Raw genomic sequence first — 19898 nt, 5'->3', positions numbered from 1 at the left:
AAACCCTAACCTTCTCTTACTATCTCACTTATGTCAATTGGGCTTAACCCACCAATCCATCCATTATGTTTCTATCACTTAGGCCCATTTAGTTATATCTCTCTAATAACTCAATTAAGTCAAACAACACAAACACTCACATAATTAAATACTTAAATAATTATTATATCACATAATAACTAAATAAATAAGTTATTATTAAAAACACCAAACAATATAATTACTAATATAATTAATAAAAATATTAATAAAAATCGGGATGTTACAACTCTCCCCCACTTAGAATTTTTTCGTCCTCGAAAATACCATCGACACAACCATCTCATCTCCAAAACTACACTTACTCTCCCCAGAATCACACGAACACAAAGGCGTTCCACACCTTCAACCATACAAAGCTTCAAAATACAAGCTCTCAAAAGATCCTTAAGTTACTGAATCGTCTTCTCCGTTTGACCATCAGCTTGCGGATGATAAACAAACTCAAACACAACTTAATAATCAAAGTACTCTACAAAACTTTCCAAAATCTAGAAGTAAACTTCAGATCTCTATCAGAAACAACACTCGATGGAATACCATGCCAACTCACAATCTTTTCAAAATACAACTTTACAAGTCTCTCCATCGGATAATCCCTGCTTATCGGAATAGAGTGAGCAAAATTCGTCAATCCATCTACAATGACCCAAATTGCCTCACAATTAATCGATTTCCTAGAAAAACCCAAAACAAATCCATAGAAATGCTATCCCACTTCCACTCAGGAATGGACAACGGTTGCATCAAACCAGACGGTTTCTGATGTTCAATCTTTGACTTCTGACAAGTCAAACACGAATACACAAATTCCGCAATATCCTTCTTCATACCTCGCCACAAAAATAACTTTCTCAAGTCTTGATACATCTTAGTAGCACCAGGATAATTACTCAACCACTTTGATGCCCTTCATCCCAAAAATTCTCTTTTTCAAATCCGAAACATCTGGAATACAAATTCAATCACGACATCTCATGACACCGTTCTCGTCAATCCGAAAATTATCACCTTATCCTCAATCAATCAATTTCATCTTGTCAACCAATTTCAAATCCGATTTCTGACCTTCTCTAATCTCATCAAGAATACCACAAGTAAGCTTCAACATACCAAACTCAAATCTCGAAATTATTCCAACAATTCCAATTCTTGAATCATCAACATAGACATATGCAATTATTTCCTACTCAATGCATTGGCTACAACGTTCGCTTTTCCCGGATGATAATTCAAAGCAAAATCCTAGTCCTTCAAGAACTCCAACCACCTTCTCTGTCTCATATTCAACTCTTTCTGATCAAGCAAATACTTCAAACTCTTGTAGTCACTATACACATCGAATCTCGATCCAAATAAGTATTGCCTTCAAAGTTTTAAAACAAAAACAACGGCGGCCAACTCAAAATCTTGCGTCAGATAATTTCTCTCATGAATCTTAAGTTGCTTTGGAGCATAAGCTACAACTTGTCCTTTTTGTTTCAACATAAAGCCTTGCAAAACCTTCCTTCTTCTTAACCAACAAAAACATATGCACCTCTAGACGACACACTCGAACGAATCAACCTCTCCTCAAACAAATCTTCAAGTTGACTCTTCAACTCTTTCAACATCATAAGCAGACATCCTATATGGAGTCCTCGATACAAGACTAGTTCCAGGAACTAAATCGATTGAAAACTCAACTTTTCTTTCTGACGGTAAATCACTTACATCTTCAGGAAACACTTATGCAAATGCGCCAACTATCAATAATCCCCCAATCGTTATTTCCTCATGAACATCCAAAGTTGCAAACAACCTAAACAACATCGCACCATCTTGCACAGACTTATTCACTTCCAATATTATCAAGCTGGTAAGACAAGTCTATCTCATTCCAATACGATTCCGTCTACTATCAACAAGAGATTAAGGGTGATCAGTTCCTCAATTTGTCAATAGATAGCCGACAACCATAATGGTAGCGTAAACCATCGTTACTTAACTGCAATAGAATCCTTTACGTCATCAAAAGTACCATACTTCATTAACTCCCAAAATCATCTGAACATGCTAACACACACCTTGTGATAACATTAGAACATAATTCCTTTACACCAGTATCAACACTTTTTATTCTTGGAATCATACTCGTCCCTTCGCATTTCTAACTCCGACTTGAACGTTCCAACAACTTTGACAACTTTTCCAATCTCTTGCCAAGGATCCCTTGACAAGGTCTACCGTAATTCGTCGCTTAATAATTATTCTTACGTCAACATCCTACGCAACAATTACTTAAACTGATAACTTCACAGTCCACCAATAATGCTGAATATGACAACTTCCTAAATTCCATCTTATAACAATTGTCCTTATTCCAAGACGTTCCGACTTGTTAAACAACCAAAATCTTAAATCCATGTTACCTTCGAATTCGGAAACCAACAAACTTCTACATTGCTTGCTCTGTCTCCTTAAGAAATATATTGCACCAAAAACTTACAACTGAAACATATCCAAGAAGCACAGCTTCTTCCCTACTTCGCTCAAACTAACCCTGCAACAAAACGAACAAGTACCAACAGTGTTTCACACACATGTCGCGTACTAAGGAATAAAACACTAACATCATTCAACTGTCACACAACTCAACTGACTCGACAACATGGCCGGACGGACCGACCTGCTCTGATACCACTAATGTAACACCCCAAATTCTACCCAAAAATATCATGCAAGAAATCAGAGTATTTTAAAAACTATCAACAATGCATTTGGGATATCACATTTACTTCCTATAAACAACTCATAAATAGATACATAACACTTTAATCTCAGAGAAGCACAAAACAACCTATAACAGCTCTTAGACAAACCAACTTCATTGTAATGTGCAGCAGAATCATAACATTCGAATTTATAAACAAATCATCTTATTTAATCGGAAATAACTTCAAACATCATAGTACTTCTCATTATCCAATTTGGAACTCAACAACTAAAACATGAACAACATAGAAACAACAATATAGACAACCCCCGAGTGCTACGTATCAGAGCGACACACCAACCAGACACGGTGAATCTACAAACTTCCACAACTATACTTGAGTACCTGCCCATTTCCCATGGTAGAAGAAACATCAGCAGAAGGGGTGAGATATCAAACATTATAAAGGAAAGTATGATAATACATATATCAAAGATAAAATCATACACAATTCACCACTTCTCAATATAAGCAATTTGCATCACAACAATAATGTTAACTATCAACTATAACAATGTATTCAAGTTTACAAGTATGTCATTCAAGCACATAATAACATATACTTCATAATCACAACGTAAATTAATACAACTATCAACAATGGCAAAACATGGTTCATATATTCCACATATATACATATATCATTAATACATATATATATTTGCATTCTCATCATATACGTTTCATTTACATATATCACCAAAATCATGTATCAAACATCACCAAATTTAATTATCACATCTCATGCACACATAACAATCACCTAATCACATAATTACATATATTCAAACATCACATAACTCCAATGTAACTCAATGCAAGACATGTGACTCTATGCATGTGGTACCCAATATGGACCCAAAGTTCCACCGCTTCCGATTCATATAGAATCTAGCCACGCTTCAGATCCGGACAAGACCAAAGCCACCAAATGTAAACATATAGTTTACCGCTTTCCGATTCACTCTAGAATCCAAGCCACGCTTGTGTTTCAAAGCAATTCCACCTATGTTTCAAGGCACACTATGATATGAATGTATGTACAATCTCACAAATATATGCAATTAAGATCATCTCTACCATCTTAACTTTCCACATATCACAACAATTCAACTCTATGAATTATCCACCAATTGTACACAACATTCACAACACACACACATCATTCACATATGAGAGGCCAATTAATCAATTACGATTCACACAATCCAATTAACACTAGTAATCATACTATCTCATGTTAATTCTCATTTTTGTCAATTATACATGAACACACATTTTCAACATCAAGCAATTAGTCATTAGAATTAATGCTAACCAACTAACCATAAAGAATCAATATCAAAACAACATCATTGGCATGACAATATATATTTCTCAACATACATATTCAAGCCAAAACACAATTACAAACAATTTCTCAAAATACCGTAATTTACCGATAAACCGAATAATTGGTCCAAGTTCAAGTATATTCCAATCACATAGACTTATTGGAATCAATTCAACTAATAATTTAACTATCCAATTAATAATTAAACTATATTAATTTCAATTCAACTATTATATTTCTATTCCATTATTTTCCAATTCTATAACAAAACCCATTATTTCACTATCAATGGTTTACTCACAACAAACATAACAATCTAATACACATAGATTATCAATTGCACACAACTTATCACATTTATATCATCACATTCCAACAATCATCAAATACCCAAAATTGCAACATAGAAGAACATGGATATCAAAGTATAGAATTAAACCCACTATAACATACTATCATACAACCTTTTAGCATGAAAGAACCCCACCCTTACCTTGGCAAATATGAAATCTTTCACCATAGCTCTAAACTTTTCTCCAAAATAAATCCTTCAAACATAATTTGGAGACACACCTAAAAACCAGTTTGGAAATCAGTTTATCAGACGAACTTAAAATCCTCAAAATCAAAATCGCTCCGGTCAGAACTTACCTCTATGAGTCAGGCACGTTGTGTCAAAACCACGCGACGATCCAACGGTTGGATTGAGAGATACATCCGTTTTGCTAAGGTGACTCAATGCTGAAACTTGCTGCGAAAATGAGATTTCTTCTAGCTTTTCTCTTCCACCATTGTTCTCTTCCCTTTTGCCTCTTTTCTCTTCTTCCTATCTTTTCCCCCAAATGAAAATAGTAACCTCTAAAACCCTAACCTTCTCTTACTATCTCACTTATGTCAATTGGGCTTAACCCACCAATCCATCCATTATGTTTCTATCACTTAGGCCCATTTAGTTATATCTCTCTAATAACTCAATTAAGTCAAACAACACAAACACTCACATAATTAAATACTTAAATAATTATTATATCACATAATAACTAAATAAATAAGTTATTATTAAAAACACCAAACAATATAATTACTAATATAATTAATAAAAATATTAATAAAAATCGGGATGTTACATCACTCGATAAAACGTACATACTTTTATCATTAAAAATTCAACATCTCGCAGCGGAATTTAATAACAACATCATATTCAGATAAACTATTCATAAATTAATTCAAAAACAATTCAAACGCCTCGTTCCCGATGTTACAGATCAGAGCATTACAAATCAACTAAGTTAAGGATAAACTGAAAATAAACGAAGATGAGCACCCAGGCCATCTTTCGACTCACATCAGCTAAGATCAATCTTACTGACTATTTGTACAACAAGTACAATTAACACAAAAATAACAAGAAAGGGGTGAGGATAAACTTCGATATATTAACAACGTAAGAAATGCGAGGGTAGATTGAACACATAATAACAACAACATTTAATCACTACACAATACTATAATTATTTAAACTCAGCACAACAAATAATCCACACCAACATCACAAAGCTTATAAGTATGCAATGTGACTCACGAGTCAACACTATGCATGTGGTACCCATTTATTTAGATTTTTAAATTTGCAAATGATGAAGCTATCTATCTTTGCTATTATACCAAGTTTCAATTTCTCAAGTTTCGGAAAATTGAAGATGATTGTGGAACTACTGTGTCAGAACTGAAGTTGCAACCTTTCTTTTAAATATTTTTTAATGGAACTTTGAGACTATGATGTCTTTTTTGTTATCCTTTCTTTTAACAGTTGTTGTATCATATATTTTTGACAACTAGGCACACTGAAAATCTGAGTTGGACTAAACACATAAGAGCTGCAATGGGAGTAGCAAAGGTAATCCAATTTTTCTAAGAATATATATATTTCCCATGTGAAAACAAAGTGGACTTATCATTTGGTTAGTGTCTTAACACGATTGGTCTGATCAAGGTATTTAGATAGCTTAAATTTTCACCTTATATTTAGATAGCTTAAATTTTCACCTTATATAATACTCACTCTTAATTTTTGATAATTGATCATTTTGTTTTGAGTTTCTGAACTGGACTGTTTTCTCTTATGAAGGATCGGCTGTTATGCTTATAATTACGTCATGACAAATTGGCCAGTTGCAAATATGTGGAGATGATAGAGTGGTGATGCATTGGGCGTAATGTCATATCGATGCCCTGACTGTATAGCTTGTGGGCTGCCGTGATTATTGGTAGGGACTGATAGGAATGAAGTTAGCTGGCAGGCTTGGACCGGTTAGTTCAAATGTTAGTTAGAATTAGGTTGGTTCTGTCAATACTGTTAACTGATAATCAGGTTAGGTTAATAGGTTCAAAATGTGAAATCAGGCATATGCAATACATGATAGATACAATGCCTTCAAAAATCCAAGATTTAAAAAAGGCATTTGTAGATGCACACAATCATCTTGATCTTCTTTTATAGCCTTCAAAAGATAGAGGCATGAGGATAGAAGAGTATTTTCCAGAAACCAACGGTTACTTTCCAACGAATAGTATTAATGTAGATGTTGGTTAGTACAACACATTACTTCCTTAGCATGTAGTTTGCAGCGTTATCATGATAGCGTGGAAGACAGCTTCTGAATAGTACAAACCTCTTTGTAAAAGTGGATTTGTTGAGCATACCGTTGTACTAAAATCTTCTTGAAAAAGTTTCTTGATCTTATCTTCAAATGATGTACTTCTGATCTGAAGTAGTAATATGGGAAGAGATCAACTTCTTTATCTTCGTTTTTCTGATGAGTAGTTCACAAACTACTTTGTTATGATAGTACGAAAAATATCAGAGCCATTAGGACCAGAACTTTATCTTTTAGAAATGATAGCAACAAATTTTCTTAAATATGACGCAAGACTTCCTATTTAAGATCAAATATGTATCTGGAGAATAAGATAACTGATGTGAGGAATGAGAAAGAATCCTCGTAACATTATGTTCAATAGTGTCAGAGTCTTTCAGAAATAGAACAATGTTTTCAGATATATAAAGCAACAACTTTTTTGAAGACAAGTCATAATATTTGAACTTTGAGTCATGACAACTAATTCGCAATTTTGATCTTTATCAACTGATCTTGACTAGGTCATTAGAGTTAGAAGTAACAGCTCTTCTGACGAACACATCTTGACTTCTGAATTTTTGAAGTAAAAGCTTGTATCTGACGTAGATTTGCTTTCAGATCTTGAAGACATATTTCTTCTGGGAACACTTGAGACTTATGAAGCAACAACTTATTGAGAAGTACACATGAGATCCTCTTTCTGGTTAACATCTAGCATTCTTCAGAACTACTGATGTTTCTTCAAGAAGAAGTGAAACTCTTTTTGACGTGCCAAGCATATTTATGATGTTTCTTTAGACAACAGTCCTGAGTCAATAAGCATTTCTAATCTTCACACTCAAGAAACCGTTAGAAACAAAATTGTGTACATATAAAATATATGTGTTATTACCATTGAAACTTAGAGATAGAATGCAGAACCAAATCTTATTCTAACAAAATTTTCTAGCAAAAGCACTTGAATCTCTAGCCTTTTTGTTTTCTCCTTCGTAGCCTTCTTCTCCCTAATGCCTCTCTCTCTCTCTCTCTCTCTCTCTCTCTCTCTCTCTCTCTCTCTCTCTCTCTCTCTCTCTCTCTCTCTCTCTCTCTCTCTCTCTCTCTCTCTCTCTCTCTCTCTCTCTCTCTCTCTCAAGCTCAATTTCACGTATCAGTAAAATCTCAACTTCCCACACTTCTCCCTTTTTAATAGAAAACATATTACCCTCTTTTAGGTTATTGCTATCCTATCTTCATTAATCTCCATAATTTCCACATTACCCTTACTACCTTTATTTTCTATTTATTTTAATATTAAATCTAATTTCTACCAATATACCATTAATTAATTATTATTTTTAATTCTCCTTATTTTTCTATACTTATATTATTTCAATTATTCTCCCTATTATAAAATTAATTAAAATTCTAATTAATTTTACTACTCTCACCACTCTAACCACATGCCACATAATACACATATATTCACCAAAAATTAACTAAAAGCATATAATTCAATTAATAATTACATAAAATGCAATTAAATTCAATTAATTGAACTTGGAGTGTTACACAACGTCACCTGCGTATGGAGGGTTTCCAATCCAAGAAAGAAAATCCACTCTCAGTAGTATTACAAATAGTCTTAGACGAACAACCCCTTGTCAATTGCTTCTTCTCCTAATACTACGAATGTCTCACAGGTCGTTGGAACATTCGGCACAACATCTGTCCATGTAACATAATTATGAATCTTTAACATCTCAAATAAAATATTTACTTGATTTAAATTACAATTGCAACTTCTCAAGTAAAGGATTCATAATATATCTCTTGCAAACACTAAACCATACTTTAAATCATCTTTAATTGAGATTGGATATTTTTTCAGTAAGTGCAAATTCAAATTAAATCTCTTCATGGAATGAATCTTCAATCAATATCTTTTCATATTCAATATCTCCACAATCTTGAATAAACTAAATCTGAAACAAATCTTCCTTCAAGGCATATTTAAATAAATTGTTTCTTCAATGCAAATCAAAATCATCTTATTTGAATATTTTTTATCAAACCATATCCAATTAAATCTTCTTCGATCTTTATGTATTATGATTTAATAAAATATTTTTCCAACTGATTTGGACTAATAAACTTCATAGAAACAAACATAATCACACTTAGATTTACTCACAAAATCTAGCTAATAGACTGAAGTTAGATGTTGCACTTCATGTTGGAACATCATGTCTCACATGATGCCTCTTCATATTTTACACCTTGTGTTAGATCATGTTGTTTTACCAAATGCAGCAATCAAAGTAACAATAATCCCCCCTTTGATAAATTTTGGCTAAAACAACTTTAATAAATTCTACAAAATGTACATAAGTAAATCTTCAAACAAAACACAATAAGCACCATACCACATAACACGCATCAGAACATACATCATTAACGAAATATTTATCAAAGATTAATGGTGGTTACTACACATCAAGAGATTAGATCAACACACACACACACACACACAAACATCATGTTGTAACATATTGTCCCACATGATCATTACTTCCCCTTTTTGCCACAATTTGGAAAAGGTATGGAAAGAACCACAAATAAAACACCAAGCTTCAGGGTCCATAACAAAAGCTTGACAAGAACAATAACCAACTAGGCCAACACACATCTCTATCCAAAGGATCTAAAAATGGAACAAGTACCATAGACCAAGAACACAAGAACAAATACAACAAAGGAATATGAAAATAGCAGTAGCAGCAACAACTTGTTAAGGTGCAAAAGCTCTAACGTTTCTCTATCAAAAACTAGATCAATTTCATCAACAAGTGTCATGCTTTGAGACCATTCTAGAATTCCCCCACGAACATTTCTTGGTTTGTGTGGATGACTCTTATGGTAGCTTCACTGAAACATGTCTCTGAGGGACCCGATCAAATGTTAAACAGGTTCGTGGTAGATATCTTCATGTGTCGATTGACTGCGAAATGAAGCATGAGTTTCTTCACCATATCATGATAGTTGGCTATGGAAGCTCGGGATAGATCCATGTACCATTGCAAGGCCTCGTCTTTGAAAGAGCTAGACAAGTGCTTTCACTTCAAGGAATCGAGTGCTCCGATAAGGGTCATATGTGTGTTGATGGAAGCGACATGCTCATAGGGATCACTACGTCCATCAAACTTTTCCAAGGAAGGAGGCTTGAACCATTTGCGAATAGATATTTCCTATATTTCGTCTAAAAGTGGCTAAGGATCCAAAACTTCTATCTCAACTGTGGTGGTAGTCTCATGTTGGCATTGTTGGATTTTATGGACATTGTCCTCTAGTCTTTAATTTTGGCGATGAAGTTCCTCCATGGTGACTCACATTTTGGCTAGGCCATTAGAATCACTTCTACCTCTAGTATCCTCAGACGTGAGGGATTATGCTCTCATAACAACCATGACTAGGAACAATTAGGTATAGGAGTTAAGGTATCAATGAGTATCAAAATAGTTATGGTAACGAAAGGTGTAGCCCAAATTAGTCTTACTGAAAGCCCATAGTGGACACTAATATAGTTGTCAAAAAGTAAATAATGTATGACACCCATATGATGGTAGGGGTGGTCACAAGCCTTAGTATTTTTCAGTGGTTTAGGACTTGCTCATGGAGGTGAAAAATCCTATTTGGCATTGTTTTGCTATAGAGAGAGAGAGAGCAAACTCACGTAAGGTAAAAAGCTTTATGTTCTTAGTGATATTTCATGTGTATCTGAGTTGTCCCTCTGCCTTAAGGTTGAGGTATTTATAGAGGCATGTGGACCTAGAGTTCAAAAAACTCCTAAGAAATGGTAACCTCTCCCTCTTGACTGGGGGAGCTTTTGACTACATATTTCTTAGGAAGTCATGGGCATGAATTCACACATACATTTATGGGATGGATAAACATTATTATTCATGTTTCCCTTTAGGGTGAGCCCCATGCTACATGAGGGTTATACTCTGGGAGACGCGTCATGGGGCTGATAGCCGGTGAGGGACATATGTTACCCCATTTAGAGGGTCTCACAAATATATCACTACAATTATAAAAAGGTATAGAGTATGTGTCATAGTCACTTAGTTCTGAGTCTTTTTTCTTATGTCACTCCATCAAACAAATATTAGCTACTTTTTAATCTAAACTTGAATTTGATGATGAAGAATATTCACCTTCTCCCGAGTAATGTATGCTCTACGTCCTTTGTCTTAGCTTTTAGATTTATAGAATGGTTATTTTATGTTGTGCTTCATCAATCTTGGACATTTGTTTTTGTAGTGTTCGATTTTACCACACTTAAAGCATGTTATTTTATTTTTTTCCTTCTTTTTATCATCAAACTTCTTTAGAGAATTTGATTTTCAGATCTTCATTAAGTTTATGTGTGGATGTTTTAGACCATTATTCATCATGTAATTATTTTACAATCTCTCAGATAGTCATATATCTTTGCCTTTCGTAGAGTAATCACTTGAGTCATGTTTATCTTCTTTCACCTTGGCCTTGGAAGTTGAGGTTTCGAAAAAATGTTTTTCTCATAATCTTTATTCTGACCTTTAATATTTGTAATGCTTTCACTCGCTTTAAGACTCATTGACTCATGTTCATGTTCATTGAGCTTTCCAACGAGAGTTGACATATGTAGAGTCTTTAAATCATGGGATTCCTTAATAATAGTTATTTTAGGTTGTCATTCCCTGTACATAGATTTCAAAATTTTATCAACACAATTATGATTAGACATTGTTTCCTCTGAATTCTCTAGTTTGTTGCTTGTATGTGAAAACTTCATTTGCGTAGAAGCCACAATTTCACCGAGTTCCATACAGAAAAATTCTTAGAGGACAACTTCTCTACCCATCACAAAATATTGGGTATGGTACCTTCAGCCAATCACAATGTTCCATTTAATTTTAACACATTTAATTAATTATAAAATAGTATAATTTTTTGTTGTTTCCAAGAAATTTTACATTGAAGGTAACTTTACCCAACTTTTTGAGTTGGGTAGATAAGAATTCACCAATTCTTATTCTTCTATCAAAGTGCTAATTTTAGTAGGCTGCTTGATGTCTTCAGTTCCCTCATGAAGAATTTAAAGAGCGTCCCACATTGCCTTAGCCATCTTAAAATGTGATATTAAGAAACATCATATTCACACTCAATTGAGAGATGAGTATATTTCTCACTTTCAAATCAAAAAGCACCTTCCTAATCTCACTGTCATTCTATTCTTTATGTGGTTTATTAACGGATTCGACATAAGAACAAAAGGTCATTCTCCTAGGACTGCCCATAATTGTAAATCCATAGACATAAGGTACACGTACATGCAATCCTTTCCATATACATAATTTTGACCAATAAAAATAACATTAAATTTGTTCAAATTAGCCTTAAATGATCCTATTCAAAAAATTTATTGAATCAATTCAAATGTTGAAGGTTTTCCTTAAAAGTTCAAGATCAAAATAGTTCTTGAATCGATTCAAAGGAATGTTTGAATCAGGTTATCTCAGCATTTGAATCGATTCCCACAAACAGAGAAAGATCAAAATATCTCTTTGAATTGTTTCAAACAAGTTTCTGATTCGATTCTTACAAGCATAATGGAAATTATGAATTTCAAAAATCTATTGGAATCGATTCAGAACCTTTTTTGAACCATTTCAAGCAACCTTGACAGTTTGAATCGAGTCATGAATCACCTTCAATCGTTTAAACCTTCATTTTATATTAAAAAAAAAAAAACATTTTTATTTTGTATGTGAGAGAAGATCAATGAAGAAACTCAAAATATGATAAAATAAGATAAAGAAAATTTCAAAACATAAGATAAACCAGTATGCACATATGCAATTCCATTAAAAAATGGGAAGGCTATCAGCCACCATATTTTACCCTCCTTATGGATTGGTTTATAAAACCACATTAATAACATCTTTGATAACTCTTCTTGGATTGTTAGAAATGGCAAAGATATAAACTTTTGGTTGGACTCTTAGTGTGGTATACCTGTGGTTCAGAAATACAATGTTCCTAGTTTTTATCAGGATTCTCTCAAAATGCATGTCAGCAATTTCATTGTCAACAACAATTGGTCTCTGCCTCTTAATCTCATTGACTTTTCCTGACTTTAACTAAATAAATTGTTGATACTTATAAATCACTAATTTCTAATTTTTTTTAAAGAAAAACTGTAAGTTTGTTAAAAAGGAGGGTAAAATTATTAATGAACATACACAATAGTCATGAAACGATTGTGGAGCAGAGAGACGAAAAGATGTATTAAAAAGGAGGGTAATTATAAAATGGAAGAAACTGTTGAATATTGCCTTGAAAATTTAAAATAAATACACACAATTATCTAATAGGGTGATACTGATCTGAAACTCGTTTTGGAGGAAGCTTTCTTAGAATGAACAACACCAATGCTGATGGAACAATCTCTACCAACTGCACCATAAAATAATCAACAAAGACAAAATCATTCAATTTCATCATCATCTCAAACAGTTTTCAAGTAGCTTCAATATGAGGAGGAATGTTGAATGTTGAAACTTACCAAATAATACATTAAGTTAAGTATGGGATGATCCAAAACATCAAGATCTGCTTCCTTATGAAATGCTGAAACAGCAAGCTACATAAAAACCAAGATCTTAGTAAACAATAATTTCAGATATTTATAATACATATTTTCAAACTGAGAGAAACTCACCAAAGCACATCTTATCAAGAAACATGTGCAGCAAATACTTGTAACTGATCCAACCTGCCAAGAACAAAAATATTAGACACGGTTAAATTAAATCGTGGCAGAATAGAGCGTCATGGTAGATTTGTCACAATTAAACTGTGACTAAACATCTAACATTTACTTTTGATTATAACAAAAGACGAAAGGGGTTACATATTTAGACACTAACCTCGTAGAGCTTCTTTTGACGACCTCTGGATTCAATGGGGAAGCGTCTCAACAAGAAAAACAACCTACATCATCATGAACATGTTAGTGTTACCGTGTGTAAGAAGAATGCATCCATTTGCAAGATGATAGAATATGTATACCTTCCACCATACAACAAAAATCCAAGAGAAGCACAGAATGATATAACTGCAAAACAACATTGAAACAAAGTTTACAATCCCATACATAGTAGCCTTCATTATATGTATGGAATCAAAGAGATCCTTGATCTTATTGCTAACTAATTCCACATGAAATTGATTTTTGATATAAAATATGAAAAACTAAAACAATGTAAATAGAAATAACCTGCAAGGAAGAGTTTAGCCGCTCCAAAGCCCGTGGCAGTTTTGCTTGCAGACATGTAAATCCAGAGGCAAATCTATAAACATGATGATGAGAAGAATAAGAGAAAGTAGCATTACCATTATATTTACTTGTAAAGGACTTAATCAAATTTGTACCATTACCTGTATGAAGTAAACAACTCCATTTATTGAAAAATAAGCAGGCCTAAGCTTTTGTGCAGGTTCACTTCTAGCCTGAAATACATTTGAGGCACATAAACTTGAAGCAAAATTAATAATTAATATTCGAATTCTCTTATCAGAAAGTTGATGTACCTGGTGATATATCTCAGCCCAAAACAAGACCAGCAATGTATAAGTAGAGAAAAACAGAAGACCAGGAACTTCCATTAACACCTGTTCAAATGCCTATAACATAACATAACAGGTTAGAACATTACATGATTCAAAAAATAAGGTAAAGAGATTTGTGAAGTGAAAGTACCTTTGGTTTAATTGCGAAAACACTTTCGTACAAACCAAAAATAAGAGCCCTCACTGCAAATGTAATAGGTAAATATAAATAAGTTTAATTGACTGATAATAGATTATTCGTAATCGTAAGTGTTTACCTCCATTGACGAGAAAATTCATCAAATGAAAAACCTTCTGTGTTGTCCATCCATATTCAGGGACTCTCATTTGAATCCGCACCAGTTGTATCTGAACAAACAAAGAGATGATTATTAATTCATTTGTGAAATTTTTGGCATTGATCTAAGATTTTGAATGAAAAGACGTACGAGGGCAATAACGGAAACGGTTGCGTAAGCGGCACATAGGGTATAGTAAATGCTTCTCTGCCATTGATCTAGATGATAAATCTCGTTGAACGACGATTGAAGTGGAGATTCTCCTTCTGTAAACGTAAACGTCTTGGTCCTAAGTGAAAATGCCATGAAAATGAAAACTTGAGTTGTAAGGAAAGAATCTGAAGATGGAAGAAAGAAGAAGAAGAGGAGGAAGAAGAGTTTGGTTTTCGCTGTGTTTCATGAGAGACAGAGAGATTGGAAGTTTAGTGAGTGGACACGTGGCGAGAGGAAAGGTGGTACACGTAGGTTTATTGTTGTGTACACGTGTGACATGGTGGCATATCGTTTTAGAGTATTGCAGTGGACAGACATGACAATAGTTTGGCATTGTTTGGGTTTGATGTATTCGGTTTCGGTTGGTGTGATACTTGACTTTATCGTTCCTCCGATCAATTTGTGTAGTTATTGTTTTGGAATTGACCATTTCTTCTTCAATGTAAGCAAATTTCTACTCCCAGAAAAACAATTTTTGTCTACTTTTTTATTTAGGGTAATCATAAATACATCGCTATTTAGTATTAAGATTAATGGATAAAAGTTAATTCTTTCTCTTATTTATATATATATATATATATATATATATATATATATATATATATATATATATATATATATATATATATATATATATATATATATATATATATATATATATATATATATATATATATATATATATATATATATATATATATATGGGAGGGAATCATTTGACACCAGTGTCAAAGTATTAATTTTGACACCAAATCTTACCCCTTTATTCTTAACAATTCAAAGGTTAGTATATATTTCCTTAAAAAACTCGTGTTAGTTTTAAGTAAATGTATCTTAACCTTTAGATTAATAATAATAAACGGGTAGGATTTGATGTCAAAATTAATACTTTGACAACGGTGTCAAACGATCCCTTATATATATATATATATATATATATATATATATATATATATATATATATATATATATATATATATATATTTACTCCAAGAGTATAAAACTTACTCCAAATCCTAACAATTGATTATCATTGATCTAACGGCTTTAATTGATCATTTAATTTGGAAATATTTTTCTATATACAAAAATAATTAAGGTCGTTAGATTAATGATAATCAATGATTAAGATTTAGAGTAAGTGTTGAACACTTACTCTTGGATTATATATATATATATATATATATATATATATATATATAAATTTTTTTTTTGGTGTAGTCTATTTTTACTCTTTATTATGTAATTTATATAATAATTTTCATTTAAACTATTATTATTAACTTCCTCAAAAATTTTTAGGGTGCGTTTGTTTGACGGATTTAAATTACAATTTCAGGAATGTTATTTCTTGGAATGTTAATCCTAAGAATTTTATTCCTATCAATTTTTTTGATAAATAATTAAGGTTCCAATGAATAATTTAAAATTTTATTTTATTTAAATTTTTAAAATTTTAAAAATATAAAATAATGTGTTGAAATAATATGAAAGTGGGTAGTTTGAATTAGTTATTTTTTATTCTTATGAGAATATATAATTCTCACCCTTTAACATGGAAATAAACAGTTAAAATTTTATGAATAACATATATTTCTGGGTATTATTTATTCCAATGCACTTTTTTTCTTTCTCATCTACCAAACAAATGAATAACTATTTTCAGCCTCAGATTCCCATAAATCTTTTTTCTAGCACCGAATCAAACACACCCTTAGAATTAACTTCTACATAATGTGTTTTTTTTTAAATTAAATATAAATAAAAAATATAACTTATATTTTTTTTGGGTGCACATTGAAAAAAGTGGTCAGAAGAGCACGTGAGTGCCCGTGTGGACGGTATTATATAATAAATTTGTTAAATGAACTTTTTATGGTAGGATATATGAGCAGTTATTCTCCATTTCTATATTTATTGTATATATTATGAAGAGTTTAAGGGTAGTATATTGTTAGTGTAAAAAAGAATTACACATTTATTCAAATTAGAATATTTTAAAGTGTTAATTTATAAAGGGTTAATACCTATTTCTACCCCTGTTATATGAGATTGGTTTGAAAAATCTCCCTGCCAAAAAAAAAGTTGCAAGAATTCCCCTAACAATTGAAGATTCTCTCGTTTTAAACCTTGTAAAAAATTTACTTTTAAAACCAACCTTGTCATTTGAATGACTCTATCATTTTGAACCCTGTAAATTATTTTTTTTAGTAAAACCAACATTGTCCATCATATTCCAGAGGGTTTAAAATGACATAATCTACAAGATTACAGTGTTTAAAATGACTTAATCTTCAAATGGCAAGGTTGATTTTAAAAACAAAACTTTTACAAGGTTTAAAACGAGAGAATTTTCAAATGTTAGGGGAATTCTTGCAATTTTTTTTTTGGCAGGGGTTTTTTCAAACCAACACCATATGGCGGGGGTGAAAGTAGGTATTAACCCAATTATAAAAGTATTTTAAAATTTAAAGTGTGACTTGACGTTTTACATGGTTGTCATTGTGTAAAAATAGTTTACGTTTACATGGTTGTCATTGTGTAAAAATAGTTTACACCGTCTGTGCATCATCCTTTTTTTCAATAAAGAAAGAGAAAAAAGATATGCACCGACAGTGAAAGTCAATTAATCACTATCATGTATCATGTCAAGTCATCCTAATATTTTTGAGTTAATTGTGTAATATGATTAATTGATGAATTTTCATTGAATAACAGTATAAAATTATTTTACACGATCAGTGCACTACCTTCAACCTAAAAAAAAAATACATGAGGTGTATTATGCCAATATTTCCTTTCTAATTTTACCTATTATATAAACTTTTATGCATATTATTAACTATTCAAACATAAAACATAAAAAATATATATTTAAATTTTTTTTGAATAATAAAACTTAGGTACAATTCTTTAGGTGTGGTTTTTACTATTGATAATTTTTCAATGCACCCACCCATGGATCTTTTAGTTACCGCGCAAATTTCCAATTTTGCCTCATGCTTCTGTAGATGCACTTCCAGAAACACATTTATTTTGCAAAAAAATTATCTCCTTCCGTAGACACATCGACGGAAGATTTTTTTTTTAATCTAAAATAAAAAGACCCATTCTGATTGAATCAAAATTTAAAGGTCTCGTGACTTTCATCACTCCAATCACCAATCTAATTTTTCTAGCATTTATTTTAAACAATTCTAAACAATGTCTAGTTAAATAAAGCTAATCCAATTGATTATTTTAGAAGAGGCTCCTTTTTATCTTCCCATTTGTTCAACCTCTGGACGGAAGTGTTAAAATCATAGTACCTATGAATTTTCTGTTATCTTATGGATTTTCTCAATTAATAACAAAGAAATATAATTTGAAATAATTTTTATCTTAAGATACAATATTTTTTAAGAAAATAATAATAATTTTAGTTTAATAAAAAATTGTTTCAATTAAAATGAATTTAAAAATATACTTGAAAAGATGTGTTATTGGATAAAATACAAAAATGTGTGTCACTTACCATTAACTTTAATTTATATGATTCAAAATATTGTTATATTAATATATGTCATTAATGAAGTTTATACAATTAAAATAATGTTTGTACAATTAAATATTAGAAAAATTATTTGTTATTGATGTCATTTCACAAATATATGTTATCAATGTAAATAGGAGAAATATACGAGAAAAAGTGTATTACTTATTCAATTGTAGTATACTATTATTATTTATAGTCAAATTCTATGGATTCAGATATTTTTGTAAATGGTACCTAGACAAAAATAATATTTGTATACGAGAAAAAATCTATTATTGATCTAAATATTTTTATATACGAAAAATGATATTTATCATCCAAAAAACTTTTATTAAAAAAAGGTATACAGGAAAAAACTATTATTGATCTAAATATTTTTATATAAACGATACCTAAACATAAATAATATTTGTATATGAGAAACATTTATTAATGATCTAAATATTTTTATATATGAAAAATGGTATTTATGATAAAAAAAAAATTATTCAAAAAAGGTATATGGGAACAAAACTATTATTGATTTAAATTTTTTTATATATGAAAATTTACAATTGATTCAGATATTTTTGTAAATGATACCTAACATAAATAATATTTGTATATGGGAAAAATCTATTAATGATCTAAATATTTTTATATATGCAAAATGGTATTTAAGATCCAAAAATATTTTTTATTCAAAAAAAGATATACGGGAAAAATTATTATTGATTTAAATTTTTTTTTACCTTCTATTTGAAATAAATATATTATGTAAACAAATGCGCGTACCAAATTAGAACCCGTGCGTATGCACGGGTTTGTTACTTGTTTAATGAGTGAAAATAGGAGAAATTTGCTTACGTGTAAGAGAAGATTATACACTAGTCAACCACACCTAAGTTTTGCCGTTAATGAAATAGATAAGTATGATATGTGCTAGATAATATTTTGTGCTTTAGCGCCCCAAATTAAGAAACTCATTTATAAAAATATATATTAAAAAAAAAAAATATTAATTATATATTTTTATTAAAATTAAAGTAAAATTTTAAGATAATATTTCTTTACCTAGTTTTTAACTTGTGCTTCTAGAGCATAAGCTAGTATTATTTATATTATTATTATTATATTTATTATATTTATTATATTTTAATAGAGAGTAGTTTGATGAATATTGATCTAAATAAAACTGCAATTGATCTTAAAAATCAAAAATCTTAAAAAAATATTTTAAATGTGTTTTGATGTTATTTTTCAAAATTCATTCAAATCGACCCAAACCGAACTATATATATATATATATATATATATATATATATATATATATATATATATATATATATATATATATATATATATATATATATATATATATATATATATATATATATATATATATAGGGAGCATATCAAGTGAGAGCATTTTTAAATGAGAGATGAGAGGAAGAAATATCAACCATTTGAT

General features: G+C 31.1%; 1 protein-coding gene across 1 annotated transcript; it reads right to left on the bottom strand.

The window, feature by feature from the left end:
- Positions 1 to 13050: 13050 nt before the first annotated feature.
- LOC131632066 (tobamovirus multiplication protein 1-like) lies at positions 13051 to 15089 on the bottom strand. The gene is made up of 11 exons (XM_058902830.1): positions 14851 to 15089; positions 14680 to 14770; positions 14553 to 14605; positions 14384 to 14476; positions 14231 to 14302; positions 14070 to 14142; positions 13862 to 13907; positions 13720 to 13783; positions 13512 to 13565; positions 13356 to 13433; positions 13051 to 13246 (listed from the first exon to the last, which is right to left on the bottom strand). Exons 1-11 carry the CDS (start codon positions 15004 to 15006, stop codon positions 13154 to 13156), a joined length of 873 nt encoding a protein of 290 aa, XP_058758813.1. The 5' UTR covers positions 15007 to 15089; the 3' UTR covers positions 13051 to 13153.
- Between the last annotated feature and the right edge of the window lie 4809 nt (positions 15090 to 19898).

This window comes from Vicia villosa, unplaced genomic scaffold (genome assembly GCF_029867415.1).
Source record: "Vicia villosa cultivar HV-30 ecotype Madison, WI unplaced genomic scaffold, Vvil1.0 ctg.000901F_1_1, whole genome shotgun sequence".
Lineage (NCBI taxonomy): Eukaryota > Viridiplantae > Streptophyta > Magnoliopsida > Fabales > Fabaceae > Vicia > Vicia villosa.
This window is presented reverse-complemented; position numbering and strand designations above follow the sequence as displayed.